Source organism: Mauremys reevesii, linkage group 1 (genome assembly GCF_016161935.1).
Source record: "Mauremys reevesii isolate NIE-2019 linkage group 1, ASM1616193v1, whole genome shotgun sequence".
Lineage (NCBI taxonomy): Eukaryota > Metazoa > Chordata > Testudines > Geoemydidae > Mauremys > Mauremys reevesii.
The window spans coordinates 276,549,327-276,576,975 of record NC_052623.1 but is presented as its reverse complement, the minus strand read 5'-3'; the positions used below and the strand labels follow the sequence as shown (position 1 = coordinate 276,576,975).

The 27,649-nt window shown below is 42.4% G+C and overlaps 2 protein-coding genes, 1 long non-coding RNA gene and 1 other non-coding gene across 20 annotated transcripts in view; 3 read left to right on the top strand and 1 right to left on the bottom strand.

The window, feature by feature from the left end:
* Nucleotides 1-3,454, top strand: part of TMPO (thymopoietin) — a 43,735-nt gene extending 40,281 nt beyond the window's left edge. For all 16 annotated transcript variants that reach the window (XM_039495179.1, XM_039495145.1, XM_039495175.1 and 13 more), the window contains one exon: nt 1,076-3,454. In XM_039495179.1, the coding sequence (XP_039351113.1) occupies nt 1,076-1,370 (295 nt within the window). In that variant the 3' untranslated portion in view covers nt 1,371-3,454. The remainder of the gene's footprint in view (nt 1-1,075) is intronic.
* LOC120374871 lies at nt 2,502-16,949 on the bottom strand. Its single transcript, XR_005586303.1, has 3 exons — nt 16,622-16,949; nt 7,044-7,117; nt 2,502-2,579 (listed from the first exon to the last, which is right to left on the bottom strand). It is a non-coding gene; the product is annotated as an uncharacterized LOC120374871 (long non-coding RNA).
* Nucleotides 16,950-17,034: 85 nt separating this feature from the next.
* Nucleotides 17,035-27,649, top strand: SLC25A3 (solute carrier family 25 member 3). 2 transcript variants are annotated; one of them, XM_039495248.1, is made up of 8 exons: nt 17,035-17,179; nt 17,339-17,492; nt 20,782-20,906; nt 23,725-23,904; nt 24,059-24,240; nt 25,075-25,247; nt 25,967-26,077; nt 26,156-27,649. In XM_039495248.1, the coding sequence occupies exons 2-8, from the start codon at nt 17,345-17,347 to the stop codon at nt 26,314-26,316; spliced, it is 1,080 nt and encodes a 359-aa protein (XP_039351182.1). In that variant the 5' UTR covers nt 17,035-17,179; nt 17,339-17,344; the 3' UTR covers nt 26,317-27,649. The 2 variants fall into 2 exon arrangements, with proteins under 2 accessions (XP_039351182.1, XP_039351172.1); XM_039495238.1 differs by lacking the exon at nt 20,782-20,906 and adding an exon at nt 21,072-21,196 and having other exon boundaries at nt 17,036-17,179.
* Nucleotides 24,496-24,738, top strand: LOC120396146. The gene has a single exon (XR_005593013.1). It is a non-coding gene; the product is annotated as a small nucleolar RNA SNORA53 (small nucleolar RNA).

Sequence of the window (27,649 nt, the reverse complement as noted above, 5' to 3'; positions counted from 1 at the left end):
GGGCAGGACAAGGGCAGCACACACAGCCCCTGTGGCCATTCCTCCACCTAGGAGCAGCAGGGAGATGTTGCCGCTTGTGAGGAGCCAGGTAGGGAGCCTGCCGGCCTTGCAACAACTGGACTTTTAATGGAGATATCTGACGTGCCCATTTCTAGAACTTTATGGTTGGTGAAGTGCTAGATAACACAGCTTTTACTGTAGTTCATTGAGATGAAGTGTTGAGTATTCACTGCTGGTGTGCAGAAAGCATTGACATTGTTATCGGAATTTAAAATGTCCCAACAGAGACAACTGGACTTATGGGGCAGTTATTTTTAAACACTGCATGCCTTAGAAGCACATACGTTCTAATAGTTAGGAAATTATATCTGCCCCCATGTCCCTAAAATCAGGGACTTCCTCTTTATCAGTATGGAATTGTCTGCTTGCTGTGGTACCATTGTAGGGCAAGGAAACTAGTCCTGCCCAAAGCAGCTTTTCTTGTTCTTTGCACTGCTGGTTTGATTAACTCCACCTCTTTACTCTTCCTTCCCTGAGGGAGGACAGTGATGAGAGCTAAGATCTCTACCAAAGTTCTTTGCCCCTTAAGTAGAGAGGACACTAATCACTAAAATCTTTTTGCCAGCCCCTGGAGCCTCATCCAGTCCACCTTGACAAGCATTCAGTGTAATTGAATTCAATATATTTGAAAATGTAGAAAACATCAAAAAATATTTAATATTCTATTGTTTCACCATAACATTAAAACAGCAGTTAATCACAATTTTTTTTTTCATTCTTTGACAGCCCTGCTTGATACCTAAGTCTGGCTTATTTGTATATCCTATCAATCTTTCTGCATATGGGGTTGAAAGACACTCTTCACCAGTGATGGGAAAGAGAAAGTAAAATATGAACTGTATGCTTGAAAGCATACTCAGGGGCAGTAGTGAAATCTGTCCTTAACGTCTTAAAACCAAGTATCTGATATGTATTCTGATCCTTAACAGATCCTTAATCCATTTAAACTAAAACTTTTATATACTTTAGATTGCTCACTTAAACATGTGACTAATTTATTCTTTTTAATTAACAGTGCTAGCTGCCGCAGACCAATCAAAGGAGCTGCTGGCCGACCTATAGAGCTCAGTGACTTCAGAATGGAGGAAAGCTTTTCATCTAAATATGTTTCAAAATATGTTCCCTCAGCAGATGACAAACCAGAGAAACCAATAACAAAAAAACGCTCCATTCCCATGTGGATAAAGATTCTGCTTTTTGTTGTTGTGTCAGTGTTCTTGTTTGTGGTTTATCAATCTATGGAAACCAACCAAGGAAATCCTTTTTCTAAATATCTTGGTGTCTCTGAGACAGACATCCCAACTGATTGATCATCTCCTATGGCACACTCAACTTGGTCTCAGTTTTTTTTAATTGTAGGAAAAAAAACTCTTCTTCCCTGCTGTTGTCACAAGGACTGCTTACAACTGTGATTGCAACTTGACAAATTGAATAATGAAGCATAAATAAACAAGCCAGTATAAATGGACATCAGTAACTTTTTCTGGACTAGTAGGAGATAACTTTGTGCCATATGAGTAACATTTTTTTAGATCTCTGGGACTTTTTGTAGTCTTTATTTTTTTTAATGTGGACATCTTTAAATTCATTTTTGAGAAACTGTATATTTGTTTTTGCAAACTTGGAAGCTGAGAAGGGCAAAAATGTAGTAAAATGTGAAGCTGTGTTTAAATGCTTTGACTACGTACAGAAAAGAGGTTGTACTTTTTTTTTCTCTACTACACAACGTGGGGGTGAGGAGGGAGGAGATATTATTAACCTGACAAAGGGAAATGTGTTCTTGAATGCATTTTATTGTAACTGTTCAGCTGAATTTGATATATTGTGGCTTGTAGGGAAAGTCTGGCAAGAAACTCTTCTGTAATACTGTAACTTTTTAGTAAATAACTGTAACCCTGCTGTATTCATTTCTGTAAGGTCTAAGTAACATTACTAACTCCACTTAAGAATAACATCTGTTTTTTAATTGTAGCTCTTAATTTTAGTGCTCAATACTGTTGTAGGAACATAATAATTACAGATCTAATTGGCAACAGATCTCTCTTTATAGAGGAACTTATTTATTAGTAATGTGTGAAAATAAAATTTGCATCAAATATAATTTTGCTACCAAAATATTCTGTGAATCAGTTTTTTTTGGTTGAAGGACTCAAAGTCTAAAGCGCTGTGCTACATCTTAAATCTTTCACCAGAATGATTCAGACTGCAGAAAAAATTATTGCAGGGCTAGGTTCTTCAAACAAAATTTTTCAAGTCTTTCCCACAGCTTAAGAATGATACTCCTTGCAGATGTTCACATAAAAATGTGTTGCTTCTATACTCATCTTGGATACTCCCTATATCATGAAGTTTCATGTTTGATGTGAAAAGGGCATTGTTATGCTTTGACTTTTAATTTAGGTTAAAATTACTCATCTTGGATTCAGTTGATTTTTCTTTTCTTCAGTGGAAATGTGTCTAAACATTCTAAATTCCATAACCTAGTTACAGGTAACTGATTTTTCCACAACCAGTGAAGTCTGAAATACAAATAGAATATAAAGTGAATGTATAAAATTGGTGCACTTAAGTCTGCAACATATTACATATTCTATACAAAATTACAATTGTAACCTTATAAAAGTGGTACTTTTTAAAAAAAAAAAGCTTAGGATATAAATTAATATAGTCGGATTTTTTTACTGTAACGAGATACAATGTAATATTTAGTTCATAGTTGCTCTTATGGAAACTCTTACTTGCTATGTACTTGAGGCAACTTTTACTTATCTTTGGTAGCAAAGCAATAGTTTTGTCTAAAATAAATGCTTTAATTCTTTTAATTTCTGTTTTTAATCAAATAGTAAAACTTGTGTTCATCCTCTAGAAAATTGTAAGAGAAAACATTAATTTTTTTGGTGTCAAACTGTGGGAAAAATAAAGATGTAATGTGTACTTCAGTGCTTATTTTCATAAGAACTGAAATCAGTTACTTTTAATGTGCTGTCTTGTGGTATTGCTAGAACATATTCTATATGAAGAGCTTTGCTTTTGCTTCTAATCTAAAATGTGTAGAAATATATAACATTCTAAAGCTCTCTGCCACTGACGTAAAATTTTTAAACATTCCCAAAATAAAATTTCACTGTGTGATAATCATTAACAGAGATTCCAGTTCCCTCTTTATTTTGGGGAAATGTCTTGTTTACAGTAATTCTTAACTGAGCCTATTTTTCTTCTACCTATATGTACCAAGATGGGCTTTGCTCCATTTTTTTGCTTTTACTGAACCAAGAGGTTTAACTAACTTCATTTGCTGTGGCACAGAAAACCTATTGGTATAGCTTTACAAAAAAATACTGTGTATTGACCTGTCTCCAAACTGTTAATTTGTTAAAACTGAATTGTACTTTCAGTAAATGTCATTTGTTTCATTCCGCTGTGCTTGCTTTAGAGATTTATATACACCACCTAAAGCTACAGCAGAAACAGCATAACTGTACATTATATTGGATTAATGGCACTCATTTATGGCATTATGAATGAATCCTTTCAAGTATTCAGTATTTATAGAAGGCAAATAATTAAGTATACTCACTTTCATCTACGAGAGGAGTCACCCTTTATCTGATAACTTTAGCATGTAACCTTTCTAAAGGTGCTGACCATGTGTGCTTTCAAAGGATTGCAGTGGAAGTTAGGGTCCTTGAGCACTTATGGGAAAAATAAGCCAGTAAAGATCAGCTATCAAAGGAGTAACACTTGTACTGGTCAACTTCATCTTATTTCTCCAACATTCAGGAGTGGGCTATTGGCTAGATCCATAAAGGGACTAAAGTGCTGCAATGTTGAGTCGCAATGCCTAACTTATAGGAGCCTTGCTCCCCAGTAGAATACACAGACCACCTTGCCCAATGCAGGGAGAGATTTAGGTACCTAAGAATGATATTCTTAAAAGCCAGAACACTGATTGGGATGTCACCTAAGGTAGCCAGTAGGAAAGGGCTTGGACCCCATCCCTGAGGAAGTTAAGCACTTACTACATCTTGGAATGCCTTAGTCATAGAGTTAAGGCCACTGAAACATGTAATCTGGCCTGTATAGTACAGGCCACCAACACTGCCCAGTACCTGTACACTAAACCAACAAACTTTTTATTTTTTTTTAAGAGAAACATCTAGCCAGTGGTTTGAGTGATGTGGAAGACTCGGGTTCCAATCTCTGTGCTCTAATTATTTTATACACTGTGAAACAGGAAAGAATGAGGTCTACTCCATGATACCCTATAGCCTAGTGATTAGGGCACTTTCCTGAGGGGGAAGGGAGGAGACCCAAATTCAAATCCTTTATCCATATCAGACAGTGGGCCAATTGAATATGGTGTCCCACCAGCATGCATGTTCTAACCACTAAGCTATAAGGGAAGCACAACCTCTGACTGTTTTGTATGGGAATGGGCATGCTTGCCTACTACCTAGGCAGGGGAAACACTGAATTTGAGGATTCTGCTGGGATGTATGTGTGAGATGGGCACCTACACTGAAGCGGCTGTGTGCATGCTCACTGGCAGAAACTGAAGTGCCATAGAACTCTAGCTGCCTACAGAGTTAGTAGCTGAGAGGGTGTTGTGAGGATCTTCGTGTCACCTAAAGTGGCAGGTGCCTAAGTTTGGGGGGGGGGGGGGAGATCTAGCCCTCAAACTTCCTAAATTACAAGCTTTTAGGGAAAGTCTTCATGCCAGTAACATTTTCAGAAGCAGCTAAGTGATTTAGGCTTCTCAAGAGGTATTAGGTGCCCAAGTGCCATTTTCAAAAGTGGCTTAGGGTAAAATTTTCCAAAGCAGCTAATTGACTAGACTCCTAAATATATTGCAAAAATATATATGAAAGGAAGGGGGCATCTTTCTTGGGAGTCCACCACTTCAAGGTGTGGCATTCATTCATGCATGACAGTGTTGGTCACTAATGATTGGTCTAGATCCCACAGCTCCCAGCCTGAAAAGTTATATTCAGACTTGTAGTGAAGCCTAACTACTTTGTGGACTGCTACATTTGATATAGGGTGACTAATAACTTTAGGGGTGTGGAGATTGCCTAGTGGTCAGGACTCTATTCCAAGAGGTCTCCAATCAAATCCCATTCTGGTCCTGAAGCCTTGAAGGTATTTGTCAACTGCGGGGTGGGAGATTAGTTCCTTAGGCTACTTGTTAGTATGCTGCATTGTCCTACAGGACACCCTAGTTAATTTCCTGCCTTGATCTGTTTGATCTACTGGGTAATGTACCACAACATTTTTTAGGGTACTAAAATGTAAATTTCTGACAATTAGCTTATACTAGATTGCCTCGTCGATAAAGAAACCTCCTGTGAAGAAACACTCAGAGCAGAAAAATTCATTACATAATAGTGGGTCAGATCAAAAGTCCATCTAGCCCAGTATCCTACGTCCAACAGTGGCCAGTGCCAGGTGCCCCAGAGAGAATGAACAGAACAGGCAATCAAGTGATCAATCCCCTGTTGCACATTCCCAGCTTCTGGCAAACAGAGGTAGTCAAATAAAACTGACATGAAAATGTCACGCATAGAATAAAGTGACTGCCCAAGATGGGGAGTTGCCCACGAGAGGTTCTTTCATTTAGTCTTCAGCATGTATGATGGGGGAATCTGGACTGGAAGGGACCTCAAGAGTCCAGTCCCCTGCAGTAATGGCAGGACTAAGTATAATCTTAGACCATCACTGACAGGTATTTGTCTAACCTGCTCTTAAAAATCTCCAATGATGGAGATTCCACAACCTCACTAGGCAATATATTCCAGTGCTTAACCACCCTGACAGGAAGTTTTTCCTGATGTGCAATCTAAACCTCCCTTGCTACAATTTAAACCTATTGCTTCTTGTCCTATCCTCAGAAGTTAAGAAGAACAATTCTCCCTCCACCTTGTAACAACCTTTTATGTACTTGAAGACTTATCATGTCCCCTCTCAGTCTTCTCTTTTCTGGACTAAACAAATCCAATTTTTTTCAGTCTTCCCTCAGAGGTCATTTCAGGGAGAAAATACCTTGTAAAACTGAGAGCAGATTTTTACAAACAACAAAAATCCTGTAGATAAAAGCCATGTGATTGCTCAAAACATTGCACACGAGGTAGGCCAAAAACCTAAGTATAATCAGCAATTTTCAGGGCAGGTCAAAACTCGTGTTTGGCAATTTGTTCTGGTTTTAATTCTCCATGGGAGGTTGGACAACACCTACATTGGTGAAACTTCAATTCCATAATGTGAGTCCACTATTAGTCAATATTGGTTACCATCCTGATTTAATGACATGACTTAAAACAATCACAAACAAGCCCTGTTACGCTATTCCTTAATAAGCAAAATGATTGATCAGTCCAGTAAATATATTTCTCCTTTCTGCTAGAACTCTATTTTATCTGTAGGAAGAAAGCTAGGGTTGCTTTTTGCCTGTGGAACAGCAAGTCTTCACAGATGCATAAACATAGTAAAAAGTATAACTTAGGACTTGTCTAAGTCTAACTGACTTTGAAATGGCCATAAAAGTGGCACAATAGAATACCCATATGCTTCATATAAACATCTAACAAACTTTATTTTTCAAATTACTAGGAATGGTCAAACTCATTTGCCTAACTTTAAACTCTCTAACATTGTGGTCCAAAAGCTTGACTTAAGGTATAACCGTCTTGACTTTATATGCAAGCTAGGCAAGACTCCTTTTTTTTTTCATGGTGGAAAATGCAGTATAAAATTAGGGAGGAAGATGAAGAAAGAAGGGAGCAGAGTAGGAAAAACAAATAGAGAGAAACTCATGGGGTGAGAAAATTAGGAATAGGGGAGAGAACATCTAAAAAGTATTTATACAACAGGTAAGGGGTGGGCTACTTAGGGCAGATAGATTTGAATGCATTGCACAGAGCTCTAACGAAAATCATGTTCCTTTGGAAGAAAAACAAATTTTAAAAGGAGGAAGTTTGCAAACTCACGTGTTTGGCAAAGCCCACCATGTAAGAGCGACTAAGCTGCAAACTCTGCAAGAATTCCTCTTTCCTACAGACATCTATGATAAAGAATAGTATTAAATTAAACCAATTATATATTGTAAATACCGATGTCCATTTTTTCCTAGTCCTAGATCCATCAAATTGCATATTGTAATACATAGTATTCAATGTAAATACATTAAAAGTAATTTGAATGTCCTTTGCAGTTGAAATATGACCTCTACTAATCAGAAGATAAGTTTATGGAAATCTATATGTACAAAACATTAAATGATATCGGTCCTGCTCATTACATATCTGAATGGATAAAAATAAAATTTTGATTTAATATAGCTGCTCTCACTGTGAACCTGCTTTTGATATCACAAGTCAATATGTTTTCATGTCCTCATCACATAAATCACTACCTTTGCTCTGTGTATAAGAAAGCAAAGAATAGTATGGATTTTTTATAAAGCTCAAATTACAACTTTCTAGAACACACCATATTTTTAATCAAATCAGACACTAAATCTGAGTGATCATGGACAAAAATAATCTGTTTAACAGGTAAACTTCCCCAAATAAATGAAGTGGATCTGGTTTGGTTTGTTTGTTTTATCTGTAACTTATAGAATCACAGCCCTAATACTCATTACAGTTAGCAGTTACTAAACCATTCCACTGTTTTGTGAGTGAGAACATCAGCATTTCCCTGTTGGATAAAACTATGTTTCCTAGAGTTCCTGGGATACACGTGACTACACCAGGACATGCAAGAACTCATTACAGGATAGAAGAGTTCATTTCAAAGTTTTCTTTACCATGTACTGCAAACCAAAACAGCCTGCTGTATTTTAAACCTCACAATCTGAATTGCATGTCACGCTCTCCCCGTGCCACGAACTGAACTATGCACAGAATGCAGCTCTATTTTAGCTGACCTTGCCTTACTTGGAGCACACTGGAGCCTGCCCAATCTGGTTCACTCAAGATAGGCTTGACACTACCACATTTTCTGGCTGGCTGTTCACCTACACGTCATCTTGCTCCGGCAATGCAGTCTGAATTTGCCCTGAAGTTAAGGCACCTCTGAGGTAATCAGGCTGCACACTGGGAAGTTCCTTGGGGGCCAGTGAGATGAAGGGATCTTGCTGCAGATTGGCAAAAGAGGTGTGCCATTGCTGTTACTACACCCTCAGGACTGCAGCAGCTTGCATGGCTGATGTGTGAACCACTCCATACCAAGGAATGGCTAGAATTTCCACCAGCCATATCCCTCTCATCTCTCTGAATGCTAGGGCTCAAGGCAGCCTCTGCAATGCATCAGTGTGAAGCTGATATGGGGTCTTAGCATCATAGTTCTGTCGAGGTCAGGAGAATGGATTAAAAAGAACATTTTTGTCACCTGTCCCTAATTGTACAGGAATTTTGGCCAGTGTGATCAGACCTACTTATAGGAACTATGGGTGCTCAGCATATCTGAATTCAGGCTTCTAACTTTAGGCCTCCTTGCTTGAGAAGTTTGATCTACGTGATTTCACAAAGGCTATAGTGGGGATTTGTGTTAGAACTGGGATTAGTTCCTTGTTCCCAATCGTGTTTTTATTCCGTTAGACCATGCTGCCTCTCATCCTATAGAAAGGCCCCTATTTGTGGCTGGAGGTCATATGGCTGCTCAGCAGAGGAGATGCCTCGATTGGTAGGGTGTTTGTGGCAGCACTACCACCACCTTAGTAGTCTGGGTGGCACTGCCTCCTGCAGCTGTGAACTAAGATGAGGTCTTCCTAAAAACCAAGGGACATATTACTATGTTTTTTCCAGTTCCCAAAGGACAGCCCTGAGTCACTGTGAGGAGACTGTGAATAACCTTCTCAAGGGAAATCAGTGACCCAGGCTTGTATTGTTTAACATTTTCAAGGTTATCATTGCAAGGGCTAGAAACATTCTCTTGCTCTCTCACTCTCCTCCTACCCCCCCCCCCAACATGATAGGTGATATTTTCCCTTTACATTTCAACTTGGGATGGGGATATAAGATACAATACTGGAGTTTTAAGGTCTACAAAAGCCATCTCTGAAGACAATCAAATTTTAGTACATATGATTTTAGTTATTTTGGTCAACAACCAAGAAATCCTCTGAGAGGGGTGTCTTCTGAAAATCAACTTGTTTAAGGAGGAGGAGGAAGAGTGAAAGGTAACATCAGAATATGAATTTTAGCAAAGAACAGCAAATAGAAAGAAGAATCTTATTTTAAATCTTGCATTATAGCTGTTCCTGTATCCTCCTTTCCTGTATCTACATTTTGATAGAATGCCTTTGTAATATACAATGCAGATACAGACAGAAATGTTTCAAATTCACTGACCAACCTTTCCAAATCCACACTTAAAGCAGTCAAATGGTCAGCTCAAATACCCCAAAACTCAATACCCTCTCCTGATAATGGAAGGAAAAGCTATCTGCTCCTAAAACCAAAGAAATGTATGGGGTATGCATAAATAATACAAACACATGCTCCTACCTTCTGCCCACTCCCCAGGAGAAACCTGCAAGGTTTTAACTGAAGTAAAAGGCTCATGTTGTAGCATACCTCTGCAAAATAGTATTTCCAGATAATGTAACAGCTACAAATTTACACCAGTCAAAAGAAATACAGAAAACAACAACACTGTGATTCTAAGGCAATTAACATTAAATTTAATTTAAAATCAAACCAGCTGGAAGTTTTCAGAAGAAAGGTTAGCAATTATCTCTCATCCTCCTATGACACTTGTCTGTGTACTGCAACTGTTACCATTTCTGGCCAGTGTTTATAACAGAGTTTCTACTAGGGGTGAGGTGGGGTTGGGTGAGTGGTAGGACAATCTGTTAAAAAGATGTTGCAGATCCAGGCTATTGCCCAAGTCTTTAGAGGATTGTTATGTTGTTTCATAAGTTAAAAAAATGTTTGGTGTGTCCATATCGGCAAAACTAAACTGTGCCATAATATGTTGCTTCCAAAACAATAAAATCTGTAATGCAGAAAAAGGACTGAAAAAACTGATTCACCAACCATTGTGCATAGTTTTGTACCTGACAGAGAGCAAGAAGGGTGTCACCAAAGAGTGATGTGTCAGGCTGATGGATTTTGAACACAAAAGGCCAGTTTTTTTGTGGGCAACACAAATTATGTGTGTGTTAAAGTAAATCAGTACCAGTAGTTACCATGAACAGTTGCTCTTTGCAGTCTCTCATCTTTTTCCTCTTGAATTTGTTTCACCCTTCTCTGCCCTTTCTTTCTTATGCATTTCTCCACCTGTTATTTTTCACTCTCTCTTAGAGCTCTATTTTGCAACCATGGAAGTCACTGATATATCTCCTATTGATTTCAGTGGGTCAGGATCAGATACTCAATGCCCACAATTTTTAATTGTTTTTGTGTATCTTTATTCCCTTCCCTTACCCTTTGTTTCTACCCTCCATGGAGAATTCCCCTAGCAAAATAAACATAACAATAAACACAACTGTACTTGTGCTCCTGTTTGGTACTTACAGTACTTGCTATTGTGAACCAGTTTGAAGGTGAGGGTTAGCTGAGGCTGAATAGGATGATACCTATAACTATTATAATATTTACTTTTTGTTTTTAATAAAATATATAAAGCATGAGGAGGTCTGCAAATTGGCGACACACACAGAAAGTAAATCCCAAACAGATTTATCAGTAGAGGCAAAAAAATAATAAACATGGGAGAAAATTCTCAGTGTTTGAGTAACTTGCATTACTCAATTCATCTTCACAGTAGATGAATGAATATTTTCCCTACTTTATGTACAACCACCTTCTGTTAATAGAACCAAACATTAAATTATGCTGCAAAGCTGGTGTTCTATGACAGCTTTAACTATGAATTTTTCAGTCTGTACAATATGTCAAGGAATATAGCTCGGTCTCATCCATTTTTCCTGATACTTGCATATATTTTATTATTGGTTACATAGATTTGGTCCATATAAAGCTGGAAATGTATCTCATTTAAAGCCCATGAGCTATTTTTCTGTAATCACAATAACTGTGATTTCTGTGCCAGAGCCAATCTAGAAAGTGCTTCCTTGTGATAAAAAAACATTTTTGGTATGACCTTTTCTTAATCACCTCAGTTGGCCTCTAATATTTAACAGTTCTTTCTTATCCATGGGATATGTTCTGGACATTGGAATAAGGTCTTGTATATATGGGGAAATGTTACCCAAAGCCTGGTCTACACTAGGCGTTTAAATCGGTTTTAGGAGCGTAAAACCGATTTAACGCCACAACCGTCCACACTAGGAGGCACCTTATATCGATTTTAATGGCTCTTTAAATCGGTTTCTGTACTCCTGCCCGACGAGAGGAGTAGCACTAATATCGGTATTAACATATCGGAATAGGGTTAGTGTGGCCGCAATCGACGGTATTGGCCTCCGGGCGGTATCCCACAGTGCACCACTGACCGCTCTGGACAGCATTCTCAACTCGGATGCACTGGCCAGGTAGACAGGAAAAGCCCCGCAAACTTTTGAAATTCATTTCCTGCTTCCCCAGCGTGGAGAGCTCATCATCACAGGTGACCACGCACAGCTCATCAGCACAGTTAACAATGCAGTCTCCTGAGAATCGAAAAAGAGCCCCAGCATGGACCGCTCGGGAGGTACTGGATCTGATCGCTATATGGGGAGAGGATTCAGTGCTAACAGAACTGCGTTCCAAAAGACGAAATGAAAAAGTATTTGAAAGAATTTCTAAGGCTATGACGGATAAAGGCCACAGCAGGGTCTCCGTGCAGTGCAGAGTGAAAGTTAAGGAGCTCAGACAAGCCTACCAGAAAACCAAAGAAGCAAACGGAAGGTCCAGGGCAGGTCGAAAAACATGCCGCTTCTATGCTGAGCTGCATGCAATTTTAGGGGGCTGCGCCACAAGTACCCCACCCCTGACCGTGGATTCCGAGGTGGGGGTTGTAATCTCTGCCATGTCTGAGGATTATGCAGACGGGGAAGATGAAGAGGAAGAAGAAGAGGAAGACCTAGCAGAGAGCACACAGCACTCCGTGACCCCCAGCAGCCAGGAGCTTTTTATCACTCTGACGGAATTACCCTGCTCCCAGCCCTCACAAGCAACTATTCCAGAGAATGACGCCATGGAAGGGAGCTCTGGTGAGTGTACCTTTGCAAATAGCAAACAGTGTTTTTTAAGCAAGCCTTTTTTAATGATTGATTTGCCCTGAGGACTTGGGATGCATTCGCAGGCAGTATAGTTACTTAGAAAAGTTTGTTAACATGTCCGAGGATTGAGAGGAAATCCTCCAGGGACATCTCGATGAAGCGCTCCTGTAGGTACTCCAGAAGCCTTTGCAGAAGGTTTCTGGGCAAGGCATCCTTGTTCCGCCCACCATGGTAGGACACTTTACCATGCCATGCATGTAGCAAGTAATCAGGGATCATTGCGTGGCAAAGCATAGCAGCGTATGGTCCCGGTGACTGCTGGCATTCAAGAAGCATCCGCTTTTTATCTTGTTCTGTTATCCTCAGCAAAGTGATATCGTTCAGGATAACCTGGTTAAAAATCAGGAATTTAAGTAAGGGGGGTGGCCATTTTTCTACTGGGTTCGTGGAATGCAGCAGCTTAAAAAAAACACTTTCCTGCACGTAGCGGCGGGGAGGGGAGGAGTGAAATGCCGATGATCTTTTCTGTTTGGTCACCGGCGAGGCGATCTTCCCAAGCTACCGGACAAGCAGTGGGGAGGGGAAGGTTGTTGATTAGCAAGGAGCTAGCGTGGTATTAGCCATGCGTTGGGGGGGAGGGGGAAATCACTGAGACAGTGGCTTACCATGGCCGCATGCAAGCTGAATTCTGATGCCTGGACCTGATGTGTCTGTGAGATCTGTAACCCCAGAGCTGCAAGCAGTCACTATTAAGATGAAAATGCGACCTTGTAGGGAAATCACATGTGCTAGGTGAATAGTGATGTTCACTGTGAAACAGTATAACCATTGTTCTGTAAAATGTATCTTTCTAAATATTTATCTCCCTCATGCAGCTGCAAATTTTTCAACCATCCCTCCTCCATCCCAAAGGCTAGCACAGATAAGGCGGAGGAAAAAGAAGACGCGAGATGAGATGTTCTCGGATATTATGGAAGTTACACGCAATGAAAGAGCTCATCTGAATGAGTGGAAGGACATGGTTTCAAATTACAGGAAAGAGGCCAGTGAACGTGAGGACAGGAGGGACAACCGAGATGAGAGGTGGCGGCAGGAAGACCGGCAGGAAAATCAGCGGTTGCGGCAGGAAGATCAGCGGTGGCGGGATGCAACTCTGGGGCTGCTGCGTGATCAAACTGACATGCTCCGGCGTCTTGTGGAGCTTCAGGAACGGCAGCAGGATCACAGAGTGCCGCTGCAGCCCCTGTATAACCACCCTCCCCCCTCACCATGTTCCTTAGCCTCCTCACCCAGACGTGTAAGAACGCGTGGGGAGGCTCCTGCACCCGCCCACTCCACCCCGTGGACAGCCCAACCAGAAGGATGTCGTTACTCTGAATTTTTTTAAATGGCCTTCTCCATCCCTCCTTTCCTCCTCCCAAAGCACACCCTTACTTCTCTCCCTCAGTTAAAAATGAATCAATAAAGAATTCATGCTTTGTAAATGAGAGTGACTTTATTTGCATAAGTAAGCTGTACTCGAAGGGGGAGGGGGAGTTGCTTACAGGGACTGAGTCAATCAAGGGGGTTGGGTGTTCGTCAACAAACACAGCAGTCACACTGTACCCTGGCCATTGATGAAGCTCGTTTTCAAAGCTTCTCTGATGCGCACTGCCTGGTGTGCTCTTCTAATCTCCCTGGTGTCTGGCTGCGTAATCAGCGGCCAGGTGATTTGCCTCAGCCTCCCACCCCGCCATAAAGGACTCCTCCTAACTCTCACAGAGATTGTGGAGAATACAGCAAGCAGCAATAACATAGGGGACATTGGTTTGGCTGAGGTCTGAGCGAGTCAGTAATGTGCGCCAGCGTGCCTTTAAACGGCCAAATGCACATTCCACCACCATTCTGCACTTGCTCAGCCTGTAATTGAACAGATCCTGACCACTGTCCAGGCTGCCTGTGTATGGCTTCATGAGCCATGGCATCAAGGGGTAGGCTGGGTCCCCCAGGATAACGACAGGCATTTCAACATCCCCAACTGTTATTTTCTGGTCTGGGAAGTAAATCCCTTGCTGCAGCCGTTTAAACAGAGTAGTGCTTCTGAATACGCGAGCGTCATTATGCCTCCCTGGCCATCCCACGTGGATGTTTGTGAAACGTCCCTTGTGATCCACCAGTGCTTGCAGCACCATTGAAAAGTACCCCTTCCGGTTTACGTACTGGGTGCCCTGGTGCTGCGGTGCCAAGATAGGGATATGGGTTCCATCTATCGCCCCCCCCACAGTTAGGGAATCCCATTGCAGCAAAGCCATCCACTATGGCCTGCACGTTTCCCAGAGTCACAACCTTTCGTAGCAGCAGCTTAGTGATTGCTTTGGCTACTTGCATCACAGCAGCCCCCACAGTAGATTTTCCAACTCCAAATTGATTCCCGACTGACCGGTAGCTGTCTGGCGTTGCAAGCTTCCACAGGGCTATCGCCACTCGCTTCTCTACTGTGAGGGCTGCTCTCATCTTGGTATTATGGCGTTTCAGGGCAGGGGCAAGCAAGTCACAAAGTTCCATGAAAGTGCCCACGCATGCGAAAGTTTCGCAGCCACTGGGAATCGTCCCACACCTGCAACACAATGCGGTCCCACCAGTCAGTGCTTGTTTCCCGGCCCAAAATCGGCGTTCAATGGATAGAATCTGCCCCATTACCATCAGGATCTCCAAAGCGCCGGGGCCGCGTTTGAGAGAATTCTGTGTCTACGTCCTCATCACTGTCATCGCCGCGCTGCCGTATCCGCCGCCTCCTCGCCTCGGTTCGAAGGTCCTGGTTCAGCATATACTGCACGAGAGTGCGCGAGGTGTTTAAAACATCCACGATTGCGGTATGGAGCTGAGCAGGGTCCATGCTTGCTGTGCTATGGCGTCTGCACGGTTCACCAAGCAAAAAAGGCGCGAAACGGTTGTCTGCCACTTTCAGGGAGGGAGGGAGGGAGGGGTGAGGCTGTACCCAGAACCACCCGCGAAAATGATTTTTGCCCCATCAGGCACTGGGATCTCAACCCGGAAATGCCAAGGGGCGGGGGAGGCTGCGGGAACTATGGGATAGCTACGGGATATCTACCCACAGTGCAACGCTCCAGAAATCGACACTAGCCTCGGACCATGGACGCACAACACCGATTTAATGTGTTTAGTGTGGCCGCGCGCACTCGATTTTATAAAATCTGTTTTACAAAACCGGTTTATGCAAATTCGGAATAGTCCCGTAGTGTAGACGTACCCCAAGTTACAGAGATATAGTTATACTGGTATAACCTCTCATGTGAATACTCTTATTCCAACATAAGCGTGGCTTACCAAAAGGAGATCCAATGGGGCAAGGAGATCAGGACAATCTGAAATTGTGCAGCTGCAATGCTTACAGCTTCCCGTTTACAATGGGCAGAAGTAGTTGCAGAATGCATTGCTTCAGACCTGAAATGAACTAAAGACATTGGATCTGATTCTCCACTACTGGTTCCTGAGGTAGTCATTTACATCTGTGCAAAAGTGAATACAAAGTGGATGTAAAATACTACCACTGGTATATGCGAGTGGAGAATTCTAATTTTACACTGATTTTTCACAGGTGCAAATGACCACACGAGGTGCAAAGCAGTGAAGAATTAGGCTCCTGGTTTTGGCACTGAACCAACTGCTTACAATTAACTCTTGTAAAATGTCTGACAGTTGTATGTTGATACAAGGTGCTGTAGACACAAAATGAAGTTGTTTCAGCTTATGGGTTTGTCTGTTTGGTTTTTTTTTTTTTTTTTTGCATTGCCCTTTTCCCTTAGTGTAAACAGGGCCAGACAGTGAAGTAATATAAACTGGACAGAAAGAAATATGAGAGGATAATAGAAACAGACAATAAAAGAAGACAGGGAGGGGGAATGCATAACAGATATTGTAACTGACCCCATTACAGGTCATTGCTGTGAATGTAGTACAGTACACCAGCCTGTAGCTATCTGGCACCGTGATAGATTTATCACAACCTTGGCAATGAATACTGTGGTGCTCCGAGTATTAGGCTCTTCAGGCTCTAGCTTTGGGGGTTCCCAAGAACACTTGCACACTTCAAGTCTGTTAGTCTATAAGGTGCCACAGGATTCTTTGCTACTTCAAGTAATAGAGAAATTTCTTTGCAACTTATTTCTGGCAGCCTTAGTAAACACCCTGGGCATGATTACATTGTTACAACACAGAAGCGATGATAAACTCAACATTTCCTAGCTCCGGGGCTGTCCAGTGCAGAGGTATACAAGGTAGCAAGGTCCTACGTTTTCTCCATACTCAGGATGAGGAGTTGCAAAGAGGTGACTGGGGCAGCCATTGGAGCTAACAATCAGGTACATTTACTGAGGTACCTGGCACCGGCCTTACCAGTCTGGCTAATCGGCGGGGGCGGGGCATTTTCTGCCTGGTTCTACATCTGGCCCAACTACACGGATGTCACAGCTTGCCCAGGCCGCAGAAATGGGCCGTTAGAGCCCGCGTCGCGATGGATTTAAAACCACCTGGAAAATGTCGCCCGTGTAGACACAGAAGTGGACTAGAGCCAGGGCACTTTCCTTCCCGCTGCCATTGGCGCCAGCAGCGTCACCCCATCAGCGCCCCGCACGCAGCGGGCTGAGCTGGTGCCAGGGCCCCAAGAGTCCGAGGAAAGTCAATGACTCGCCCTGCCCCTCCCGCCCCTTGCACCGGACAGGAGTGCGCACGCGCGAGAAGACGGGGGTTGGGTTTTTTTCGAGGACGTCAACGTAGTGACGCCCGTCCGCGGAGCTTCTCCGCCAATCACATCGCCGCTTCTTGGCCGGCTGCCCCGCCCCCTGCGCCGGAGAAGGACAAAGTCATTGAGCAGGGTCGATAGTCGGCCTCTGAGCGGAGCTGCCGGTGGAGCAGCGGAACCTGGAGCGGGCGCCGCCGCCGCCATTTTAGAGGGTGAGTGTCAGTGAGCCGGGCCCAGCCGAGCCGAGCCGGCGCGTGCTCTCCCCGGAGCGCGCGGGACGGGGCTTCTGGGTCCTGCTCGCTGCGGCCTGTGCCCCGGCGAGCGCGCGGCCCCCGCTAACTCCCGCGCCGTGTCCGACTCTCCCCCCTCAGGCCGCCATGTTCTCGTCCGTCGCGCCGCTCGCCCGCCTCAATCCATTCCACGCGCCCCAGCTGCAGCTGCTCCAGGACGGCGTGAGGAAGCGCCCGGACCCCGCCGAGCCGCCCAGCCCCAGGAGGAGCCTGGCGGCCGCCGCTGTCGCGGAAGGTAAATGGAAGGGAGGCTGCTGCCGCCGTCCCGAGTCCCTCCGTCCTGCGGGTGGGACGGGGTCTGCCCGCCGCAGCTTGGGGGTGGGGACCGCCCTCGCCCTGCGCGTCGGCCTGGCTGGGGAGGGGCCGCCTCGAGCGGGCCTCTCCGGTGCTGCTTGGAGGGCAAGGAAGGGCACGGGGTGGGGGAGACGCGCCCAGTCTCGGCTCCTTCCCGAGTTGTGGCGGGGCCCAGGTGCTCCGGGTCCGATTGCCCCGCCCCGCGCCCGGGTAGCTCACGGTCACCCCTAGCGCGTCACGCCCGGGGCGCCCCTGGGCCTGGCTCTAGCGCTGTAACCTTGGTGCGGCCAGGCCGCAGGCCTGTGTCCTCCGCTTCTGGGAGAGCCGGAGCTGCCATCTTCCCCAGTGCGTGAGCCCCTGAAAGCTGTGCTGGGCACAGGGCAGTGTTGCTGCGGCTGGTTCACAGCCACCCAGGAAAGCGCTGGTAGAGACTGCAAGGGCTGCCAGTCACTTATTCCCTCCTCTGGGTATTTGCCTGGCACACATCACCGTCTGGACCCACCATCCATGTCTTAAAGCAAGGGCATGTTCCCTGTAGAAAGTAAATCTCGTATGGTCCCCACTAGAGCTTTTAAAGGGAAGAGGAAGATCTTGCTAATAGAGGGAATAGAGCTGGCATGTATTGAAAATCCTGAATGGCTTGGAATTTTTTCTGTAATGTGAACTCCATTTGAAGGACTTACAAATTCTGTAAATGTTTAAGAATAATTGGATGGAAACTGGAAATCTGGACAACCTCATCAATTAGTCAAAGTACCACCCTGCTCTCTGAATATCCTAGCCAAATTTTCAATGTCTCTCATTCATGCTTTTTTCTTTTTTAAGAAATCGATATAAAGGCATCTTCCTATACATAAAGTGCTGTCAAACTCTACAGTGTGGCAAATGAAAAATTTCTATCATGTCATGACCATAATTGTGTGTGACAATAGTAATTAAAAATCACAGTGACACTCTTATATCAAGGAAAGTTTCTGGTTAATATCAGCACTTTTTTCTTCATTAGATCTCCATCCTCTTTACAAAGGAGGCTTTTATCACTATCTCCATTTTATAGACTGGGAAACTAAGTCACAGAGTTGAGGTGATTTGTCCAAGAACACCTGGCAGGCCAGTAGCTGAGCTGGAAATAGAACCCAGGTCTCCTGATTTGTGGCTTGTTGCTCTAGCATCTCAACCACACTGCTTCCCACTAAAAATGCTGGGCTTTCCTATATAAAATGAAGACATCGTTTCTTTAAGAAAAGATGGTCTCTTACTTCATTATTTACTTTTCTCCCTTCTTGGTTGCACAGACATTAATGGCTGCAAAGAGACTAAGGATGCCATAGAGGGATAAATACAGGCTTTTCAACTGAGCACCTCACATGCTCGTTTATATTCCAGGATGTAGAAAAGTGTAACTACCACTTTATAGATATGTAATTGAGCTGCATAAGTAACAGTGGCTTTCCCAAGGCTGCACACAGACACACTAGGAGCAAAATCCATTAGTCTTGATGTTAGTCAAATGCACCTAGCATAAGATCATCCTTTCTCTCTGTCAAGACTACTCTTAAGAGTGAAGTACATGACTTTTGTAGAATATGCCCTATATTAGTATTGGCTTATCAATTCTGTCCTATTATCATTTCAGAGAGGCTTTATTTGGTTCCTGAGAATATAACTAGTGTACCTTTGACTTTGTTCTAACCACAACTCTGGATTATTCCTGAGACACTGTACTTGCCTATTCTTGAAGAAGTGGTATTGGCCACAGTGTATTCTTCTGGAAAGTTGTCCTTTAAGTTATTTGCTTTATTCTATTTAGGTTAGGTTAAACATTCATCTTTCTTTTGTTTGGATGCCACTTGATACTGTCCCTGATTCTTCATGTCCAAGTAAACGGAAGAAATGTAACACTTGTTGTCTCTATGCTGAATAATTTTATTGTACAGTAACAAAGGTGAAACTACTTAATGAACTTTAAGTATGGCTTCATGTGAAGGAAACATCCCAGAATAAGACTCTGAAAGTGTAACTTTGGATATAAGATTACTTTGTGTATTTCTGCCCCTGTGGCCCCTTGGAGGGCGGAGTGGGGGGAGAGGGTGTGCTTGTAGCACCTCACGCTGTTCCTCCCAGCAAGCACTGCCCCCACAGCTCCCATTTTCCGGGAATGGGGAACTACGGCCAATGGGAGCTGCAGGGGCAGTCCCTGCAGGGAGGTCAACAGTGGTGTGATGCCTGCTTCCGGGAGCAGTGTGGAGCTGGGGCAGGCACCTGCTTTGCTGCTGACCAGAAACTGCCTGAGGTAAGTGCCGCCTGGTGGGATCCCAGCCCAGAGCTCCCTCCTGGAGGCAGCCCTCCATAACTCCTCCTGCAACCTGAACCCCTGCCCCAGCTCAGAGCCCCCTTCTGCACCATAACTCCCTCCCAGAGCTTGCACCCCTCACCTCATCTCACAACCCAACCCTGAGCCTGGTGAAAGTGAGGGTTAGGGAGAGCAAGCGATTGGGTGGGGGGGGGATGGTGGAGTGAGTGGGGCAGAGCTTTGGGGAAGGGGTGGGGTAGATCCTGGGTTGCACTTAAATTCAAAGGTGACTTTGTGTGTAAAAAGGTTGGAGACCACTGAACTAGAGGTATTGTGTTAAACCAGTGTGACTTCATGTATATGAGTTCTCTTACATATGTTTAATCATGCTTATGTAAGTGTCCTTACCAAAGCTGCACTAATTCAACTTACCTGGTCTAATGACCAGTGCAGCATTGTGCAGACCAGGATAGAGTCCAAACTGTTTCTATCTCTTCAAATGGCTTTCTTCGATCTGTTAAATTTGTGCTTGAACCTAAATAAAACTCAAATGTAAAGACTGAGTTGCTCCACTAAATTAAAAACATAAATAGTTGGCTCAATATTTCATTAAAAGGAAAAGCTCCCTCAGTGAAAACTTTGACAAATGAGAATGTGAATGGACACTTTCAAGTTGGCAGGCCTGGAATTCAACCTAGCTGCTCTTTCTTTTGTCCAAAAAATTAGGAGTGAAGCCAGGAGCCAATGCCGTAGTATTTGAGCAACCCATTAACCAGCTAGTATCTGTATCGGGAGATAGAAATCATGGGCCATCACTTCAATCTAATATGCTTGAGGATTATTGGAAATGGGTTCTAAACATGAAATACTAAGTGTCTTCTTCAGACTTGTACAGTTAAGTGTACCAACTTTAATGCTTTTCTTTCTGATTAAACAGAGGATTATAGCTGTGCATATGGCTCAGGCAGATTCTTTCTCCTTTGTGGCCTTGGTGGGATTATTAGCTGTGGTACAACACATACAGCATTGGTTCCCCTAGACCTGGTTAAATGCAGAATTCAGGTTTGTTTTGCATGTTGAATGTGGTGAAAACTCATAAAGCATGGTTATGAAGTGTGATACATGTCTGCTAACAGAAGCTGGAGGAGTAAGTTATCTGTCACGCAAGATGTTCTCCAGCTGTGCATGGGGCTTATATAAAAGCATGGTGTCTTTGTTTTGCTACAGAGGAATACAGTTGTGAATATGGCTCGCTCAAGTTTTATGCTCTCTGTGGTTTTGGTGGGGTCCTAAGTTGTGGCCTGACGCACACTGCAGTCGTACCTCTGGATTTAGTGAAATGTCGTATCCAGGTTTGTATCTGAATAAAACAAACTCCAAAGCTTCTTTAACTTAATCTATTTTCATATTTAGTCCAGAGGCTGTATGTCACATAAGGTATTACACTATACCCATTGTAAAACTCAACACTAGTGCTTGGTAGAAAGAGGAAATAATCAAGCTTTAATGTTAGTTTTTGGATTAAATGAACATCCATTGGATTAATAAAAATAACTTTGCATCCTTGTGATGCAGATGAATGATAGCATAGGTGAATAGGGAAAACCTTTTTAACCACTTTGGCTAAAACAAATCAAGGCTGAAATTTCAATTACAGTTGAGAAACATGCTTTTGAGTAACTCATGGCAAAAGTTTGCCACCAATTGTCTTAAGTATCTTGTTTCACTAGTTTTTGGTCACACCTCTGTGGGGGGCATTGGAATAATATACCTGTTTCTTAGCATTCTGGAAGTAGGAGGAAATTACCTTCAGAGTATGAGATGCATGATGTGCATATGTAAGAGTTAAATGAAAATTAATATAGAAGACCTCTGCATGGATTCTGGATTGAGTTTTTAATTAGAGCCTTTCTTATGAACAAATGGAAAACGCATAGCAATTGGAGGCCAACACTTATGTTAAAATGATACTAAAACTTGGAATTACTTGTGTTGCAAGATTAAATTTAATGCTTGCATGGTTAGCTATCAGTGACTATAGGAAAAATGTGTTGTAGGCCATCAGTCAAATGGTAAAACATGATTAAGTAAACTTGAAGAGACAATGCCTATTCCATTTGAATGTTTAAATTATTTACACAGAAATATAAGAATCTATTATACATTCATTGGTTAATGGCGCAACTAAGCAGCTGTTCGGCCAAAGGCTTATGTTCCAAGAATGACGTAGATTAAAGCACATCTCTAAATTGCTAGAAATTCACTGGCTTTCAGGTTACTGTGTGAGGTGAGCAACGTTTCTAGAGCTAGCAGATATCTAGTGGTGGTAAAACTTCTGAGACTGGGAGACATGGATGTGAACTTTGTGCCAGTGCAAAAGTTCCTGATTGCTTAAGGAACAGTCTTGATATCCTTTCATTTAGAATTGCATGTCATTCAGAGATCTCTAAACCTCCTTTAAGGCTGGAAGCTGGTGTACTGTTTTGGGAAGTTGTGATCCCAGTATGAAAGATATGGTGAACTTAACTAGCATTCAGTCAAATGCATTATGCTTCAGGTGAAGGCATCATAAGCTCCTGTAAATGGCTTGGGTTGAAACCACTGGAGTCAAGTAAAGATTCATGTTTTACCAAATAAAACCTGCAATTCGTTTTAAATGTTTTACTTAAAGTAAACTTCTACTCTAAATAGAGGAATAGTCATTTATAAAGTATGCAGGTAACTGAACACTTCTGTAACATTGTACTCTGAAATCACTTCCATAAAACTGGCTCTAAAGAGGCATCAGATCCTGAATTTTAAAGTAATTTAAATAGATATGCTTGACACTTCTGAGTTACTAACTTGTATACTAAAGGGACAGTCAATATGAGATCTGTGCTCCACTTGCCCCGTAGTCATCCCTATCAGTTCTTGTGGCTTTGTATGGCATTTTCCTTCTTTCATATTGCCGTGAGTCTCAAATAAGAGAGACTAATGTCAAGTGTTAAGTGCACAAAAGCAAGAGAGTGAGACTTCCTCTAAGTCTTTATCACAACATCTCATTACGTAGCAGTAGTATTAAATTGATAGGCTTCCTTTAGTATTTACAACATTAAAAAGCCAGACTAGCTCTCAAAGTTACTGGATTATTACTGAAATATCACTCAAACATATTTTCACAGTACAAAATTTACATCTTCTGCAATTTTTTCTGGGTATACAGAAGTAAAAATAGGAACAGGAAATAAGAGAGGGAAGGTGAGACCTTGATACCTCCATAGTGAGGTGGGCAACAAGTTAGACCTAAGATTTGTAGTTTTTTAAAAAAAAACTAGTAACTGAAAAATACTACTTCTGTTGCTTAGCAAATGGTGAGGTGAGCTTTAGGGCTCAGTCTACACTTAAATTTTATACCAGCATAGCCATGTCCAATAAAATCATATCCTTAACTGACATTGCTATTCTGGCATAACCCTTCAAGTGTGGACATGGTTATACTGATGTAACTGCTTATTCTAGTTGGGGGAACTGGAATAAGCAGTTACATCATTATGTTCCCACACATGAATGGTTGTGTGGAAAGCTATCCAGTGAAATTCCTAATGTAGTCAAAGAGCCGCATCTGTTGAGACTATACATATGCGGAACAAACAGTAAAAATAACTGGAATTAACATAATTTCTCATGTCAGTATCTGAAGACTATGAATTTCTGCTGACAGCAGCAAGGCTAATAATTGAGACTAGTTAATGACCATTAAGATTATAAGTAAAGGTAATTTACTGTAGAAATCTGTATCATGGTGCTATTGGGAAGAGGATAGAAAGCTTACTGCTGATGGGTTTGTGTGAGAGATCCTACTACCTGTACGATGTAGCTAACTTTCCGATTTGTTTAGGTGGACCCACAAAAATACAAAAGCATCTTCAGTGGCTTCTCAGTTACAGTTAAAGAAGATGGCTTTCGTGGTCTGGCTAAGGGATGGGCTCCAACTTTCTTTGGATATTCTATGCAAGGGCTCTGCAAATTTGGTTTCTATGAAGTGTTCAAAGTCCTGTATGGCAACCTACTAGGAGAGGTAAACTTTGTCTACTGCTTTTTTTTTTTTTGGGAAACCCAGTTTGTATGTTGCATATTTGTGTGGCTTATTCACTTTACTGTTGAATGGAAATACTGAATTCAGTTTGAAAGAATACTTCAGTATAAAATCTTTGGTTCCATTTGCATTTCAGGAGAACGCATATTTGTGGCGTACATCACTATACTTGGCTGCCTCTGCCAGTGCAGAGTTTTTTGCTGATATTGCTCTGGCTCCAATGGAAGCTGCAAAGGTTCGCATTCAGACACAGCCTGGATATGCTAACACTTTGAGACAAGCTGCTCCAAAAATGTTTGCAGAAGAAGGTGTATGGGCGTAAGTATCTGTATCCGTTTTTCTCTGCTGGAATATAAGAAGTTCTTGATCCTTATTAGTGAAGGAAAATAATTCTTCTGTTTAGCCTGAATAGTGGCTATAGCATTAAGTAAAATCTTTGATGCTTTCTACCTTGTCATATTGTATACAAGTAGTGAAGGGTACTTTGAAGATTCTGTATATCAAAATGGAATATCAGGAAACCATTACATTGCTAAAACAGAGGCTGACACAGTCAGCAAGGTTAATGTAATCAACATGCTCCTTAGATCCATCTTTGTGGATATCTCTTGTGCTGAGTTCTGCTTGTTAACTTTAGTTTCTGGTAGTTCCAGTCAACTGATATTCAGCAACTTTTTGTTGTACAGTCAAAGATGCTTGAGTCATTGGCATGTGAGAGTAGTATACCTGCACATTTGCCTTTTGTGTTCTGATATCAATGGCTGTAGATCTACATGCCATTTCTCACTATCAGGACTTGGCCGGTATGCAGACATGAGTTAACTTGCACTTACAGGGAAATGACTACAAAATGTCATCACCTTAATTTTTCTCCTTCCTGTTATAACTGCTTATCTTTCTGATAAACACTTGATCCTATACAATTGTTTAAATTGTCTCTCAGTAGATGGCACAAGCCAAAAACACAGCTTCACTTTGCAGGTCTGGCAGTTTGCTTATTTTTACAGTTAGGAAATCTAACAACTTAGATATACAGGCCACTGAGATAGTAAATTGGAACTGCTTCAGTGCTGTCTAGTTGCTTTTCCAAGTAGAATTGTGTTCCAAAGTAGGCTAGTATTTGCTACAATTCTTACTCTCTCCACTTTTAAGGTTCTACAAAGGTGTTGTTCCTTTATGGATGAGACAGATTCCATACACAATGATGAAATTTGCCTGCTTTGAACGTACAGTTGAAGCTCTTTACAAGTATGTCGTTCCCAAGCCCCGGAGTGAATGTTCCAAGCCAGAACAATTGGTTGTCACATTTATAGCTGGCTACATTGGTAAGGAAGCCTTTGAATGCTGATTCTTCCAAGTATGAAAAATCTTATGTCCTGGGTTTTTACTACAGTGATTCCAGAAACTATATAACCGAAAATAGGGACTCTGATACTCTTAATGAGATTAGGTAGGGAAAAATTATAATTCTTTCGAAGTTTTGAAAAGAATGAGTAGCTAAATGAACAATTGTCTTGGTTTTATTGACTCTTAACTGAATTATGAAAGGCCATGAACATTGCTCCTTATGTAAAGTGCAATCATGTACTTTGTGGCTCCTAAGCTGAAAGAGGTGCAGGTTTTGGCAGAAGGAGCACTAGCTTAGCATAGCGAAGGAAGTGATTACATAACTGACTCCCTTAAATGTGTCAGAATGACACTCCATATCTGCACTACAAAGGAGATTCACAGGAGCAGAGCAGCATTGCACAGGCCTGCCCAGTTATGGGATCAGCTGCGCAGAGTCCCACTGTTGGGTTAGGGTAGAGGTTATCACAAGAGGCGAGGCTTGCATATGCCTGCAGTCCAGGGCTCCTAAGCCATGCGAGAGCAGACTCGGCTCTGGTAGGATTTAAGAGCTATGGCAGTACCTTCTCTCTGCTACGTGGCTACTAAGTTGTGCAGAAATGTGGCGGTTTCCCTTAACAGCATTTATGTGCTAATGGAAGTTCCTTTGATGGTACTATAGGAAACACTAAATACTGTATTGATAAATTTATTTCAGCTGGTGTTTTTTGTGCCATTGTTTCTCATCCTGCTGACTCTGTGGTGTCTGTGCTGAACAAGGAAAAGGGCAGTTCAGCTTCACAAGTTCTAGTGAGGCTTGGATTCAAAGGTAAGAACTTGAGTTTTATGTTCACTTTAATATATAATAATCTCTCCCCGTTGCTAATGCTTCTGCTTTACTCAACAGGGGTATGGAAGGGTCTGTTTGCCCGTATTATTATGATTGGTACGCTGACTGCACTACAGTGGTTCATCTACGATTCTGTCAAGGTTTATTTCAGACTTCCTCGTCCACCTCCACCTGAAATGCCAGAATCCCTAAAGAAGAAGCTTGCTGTAACTGAATAGACAAATCATGGACTGACTTTTCTGGTTGACCAGCATTAATGAGAAACTTCGCTCATTAAACTTTTTTATATATTTGACCATGTAGGAGACTAAAATTCTGTATCTGATGAAATTATTGGTTGTGCCCTTATCCTAGTGAGGGTTCAAAAACTTCTATTGTCATCTGTTTAAATAAATGGGAACTAGAGTGATTAATGTGTTTCAGTTTGGTATCATACATGTAAATTTAAAACTTTGCAAGAGCAAATACTATACCTTGAATCTTAAGTGAGCCAAAAGCTTAGAAGCTCTTGAAATGCAAGAACTGTCATCTCATAAAGGTCTCTAAGTCTCTCTCAGATCTTGAGGGAAGTGGTAAGCACCATGTCACTAGCAATGTCTGAGCACAAATGCTGTTATGATACAAAGGTGGCATAAACTTGAATTTTGCTTTCTAGTGATATGGGGGCTGCTGACTGACTTCAAGAGACTGTCCCACAACTTATAGTGATCTGAAGGAAGACACTATAGCTTTGAGCATCCAGCAGTCCTGACTGAAATGGCAGCCAAGGAAGTGCACCATAGAGGCACCCTATGGCAATGAAGAGGTGGCATCAGCCACTTACCTAGTAGGGCTTTCACTTGTAGCAGCCTAGGTAACTTCTGCTGGCTTGTTGACCAGATTCTGCTTTTGGAATAGCACACAATTCATGTGTGGACTCTCTCTCAACCACCTATTTCAGTGATTCCCAACTTTATTAAGGAGCACTTTTCTCTTTCAACCCACCCAGGTGCAAATTCAATGGGGGGCGGGGGGGGGGAGTTAAGGAGGGGGTCTTAGTCATAGGCCAGTTTCCTCGTCCTCTGCTGTTGCTGCCATTACCTCATCACTCCACTAAAGGTGCATCAACCACCCACAGTAGCACCCTCTGTCCCAGCACTGCAACTCTAATCCCATCTTGGAGTGGAGGGGAGAACCCAGGGGTGGGAGGGTTCTCCCTGCTACTCTTGTGTACTGTCTTGCCCCCTTTTGTTGCTATCATGGGAATGGCAACCAGATTTGATTATGCATATGCTGGCTTAAAACTACAGAAAACTGCTTTCATTTTATGTATATCAAAGACTATGCTGTACCTGTCAAATATGCCTGCTTTCCATTAGCACAGTATTGAAATTACTAGATGTCTGCTTAAAGAATGCTTCTAGTATTTATTTGGAAGTATGTACTGTAAGAATAAGTCTGGTTACAGACAATCTGGATAGTTGTAATTCATTTATCTTTTCAGCTAAACAGATGCAGTGCACAATGATAACATATAATAAACATCTAGCTTGGTTCTTGGTAGTGAATGAA

Excerpts from the sequence above, each read along its gene's own strand:
- SLC25A3 (XM_039495248.1), top strand. The coding sequence starts at position 17,345 with ATGTTCTCGTCCGTCGCGCCGCTCGCCCGCCTCAATCCATTCCACGCG. Across the intron at positions 20,907-23,724 it reads TGGTTAAATGCAGAATTCAG|GTGGACCCACAAAAATACAA; the intron begins GTTTGTTTTGCA and ends CGATTTGTTTAG. Across the intron at positions 24,241-25,074 it reads GCAGAAGAAGGTGTATGGGC|GTTCTACAAAGGTGTTGTTC; the intron begins GTAAGTATCTGT and ends TCCACTTTTAAG.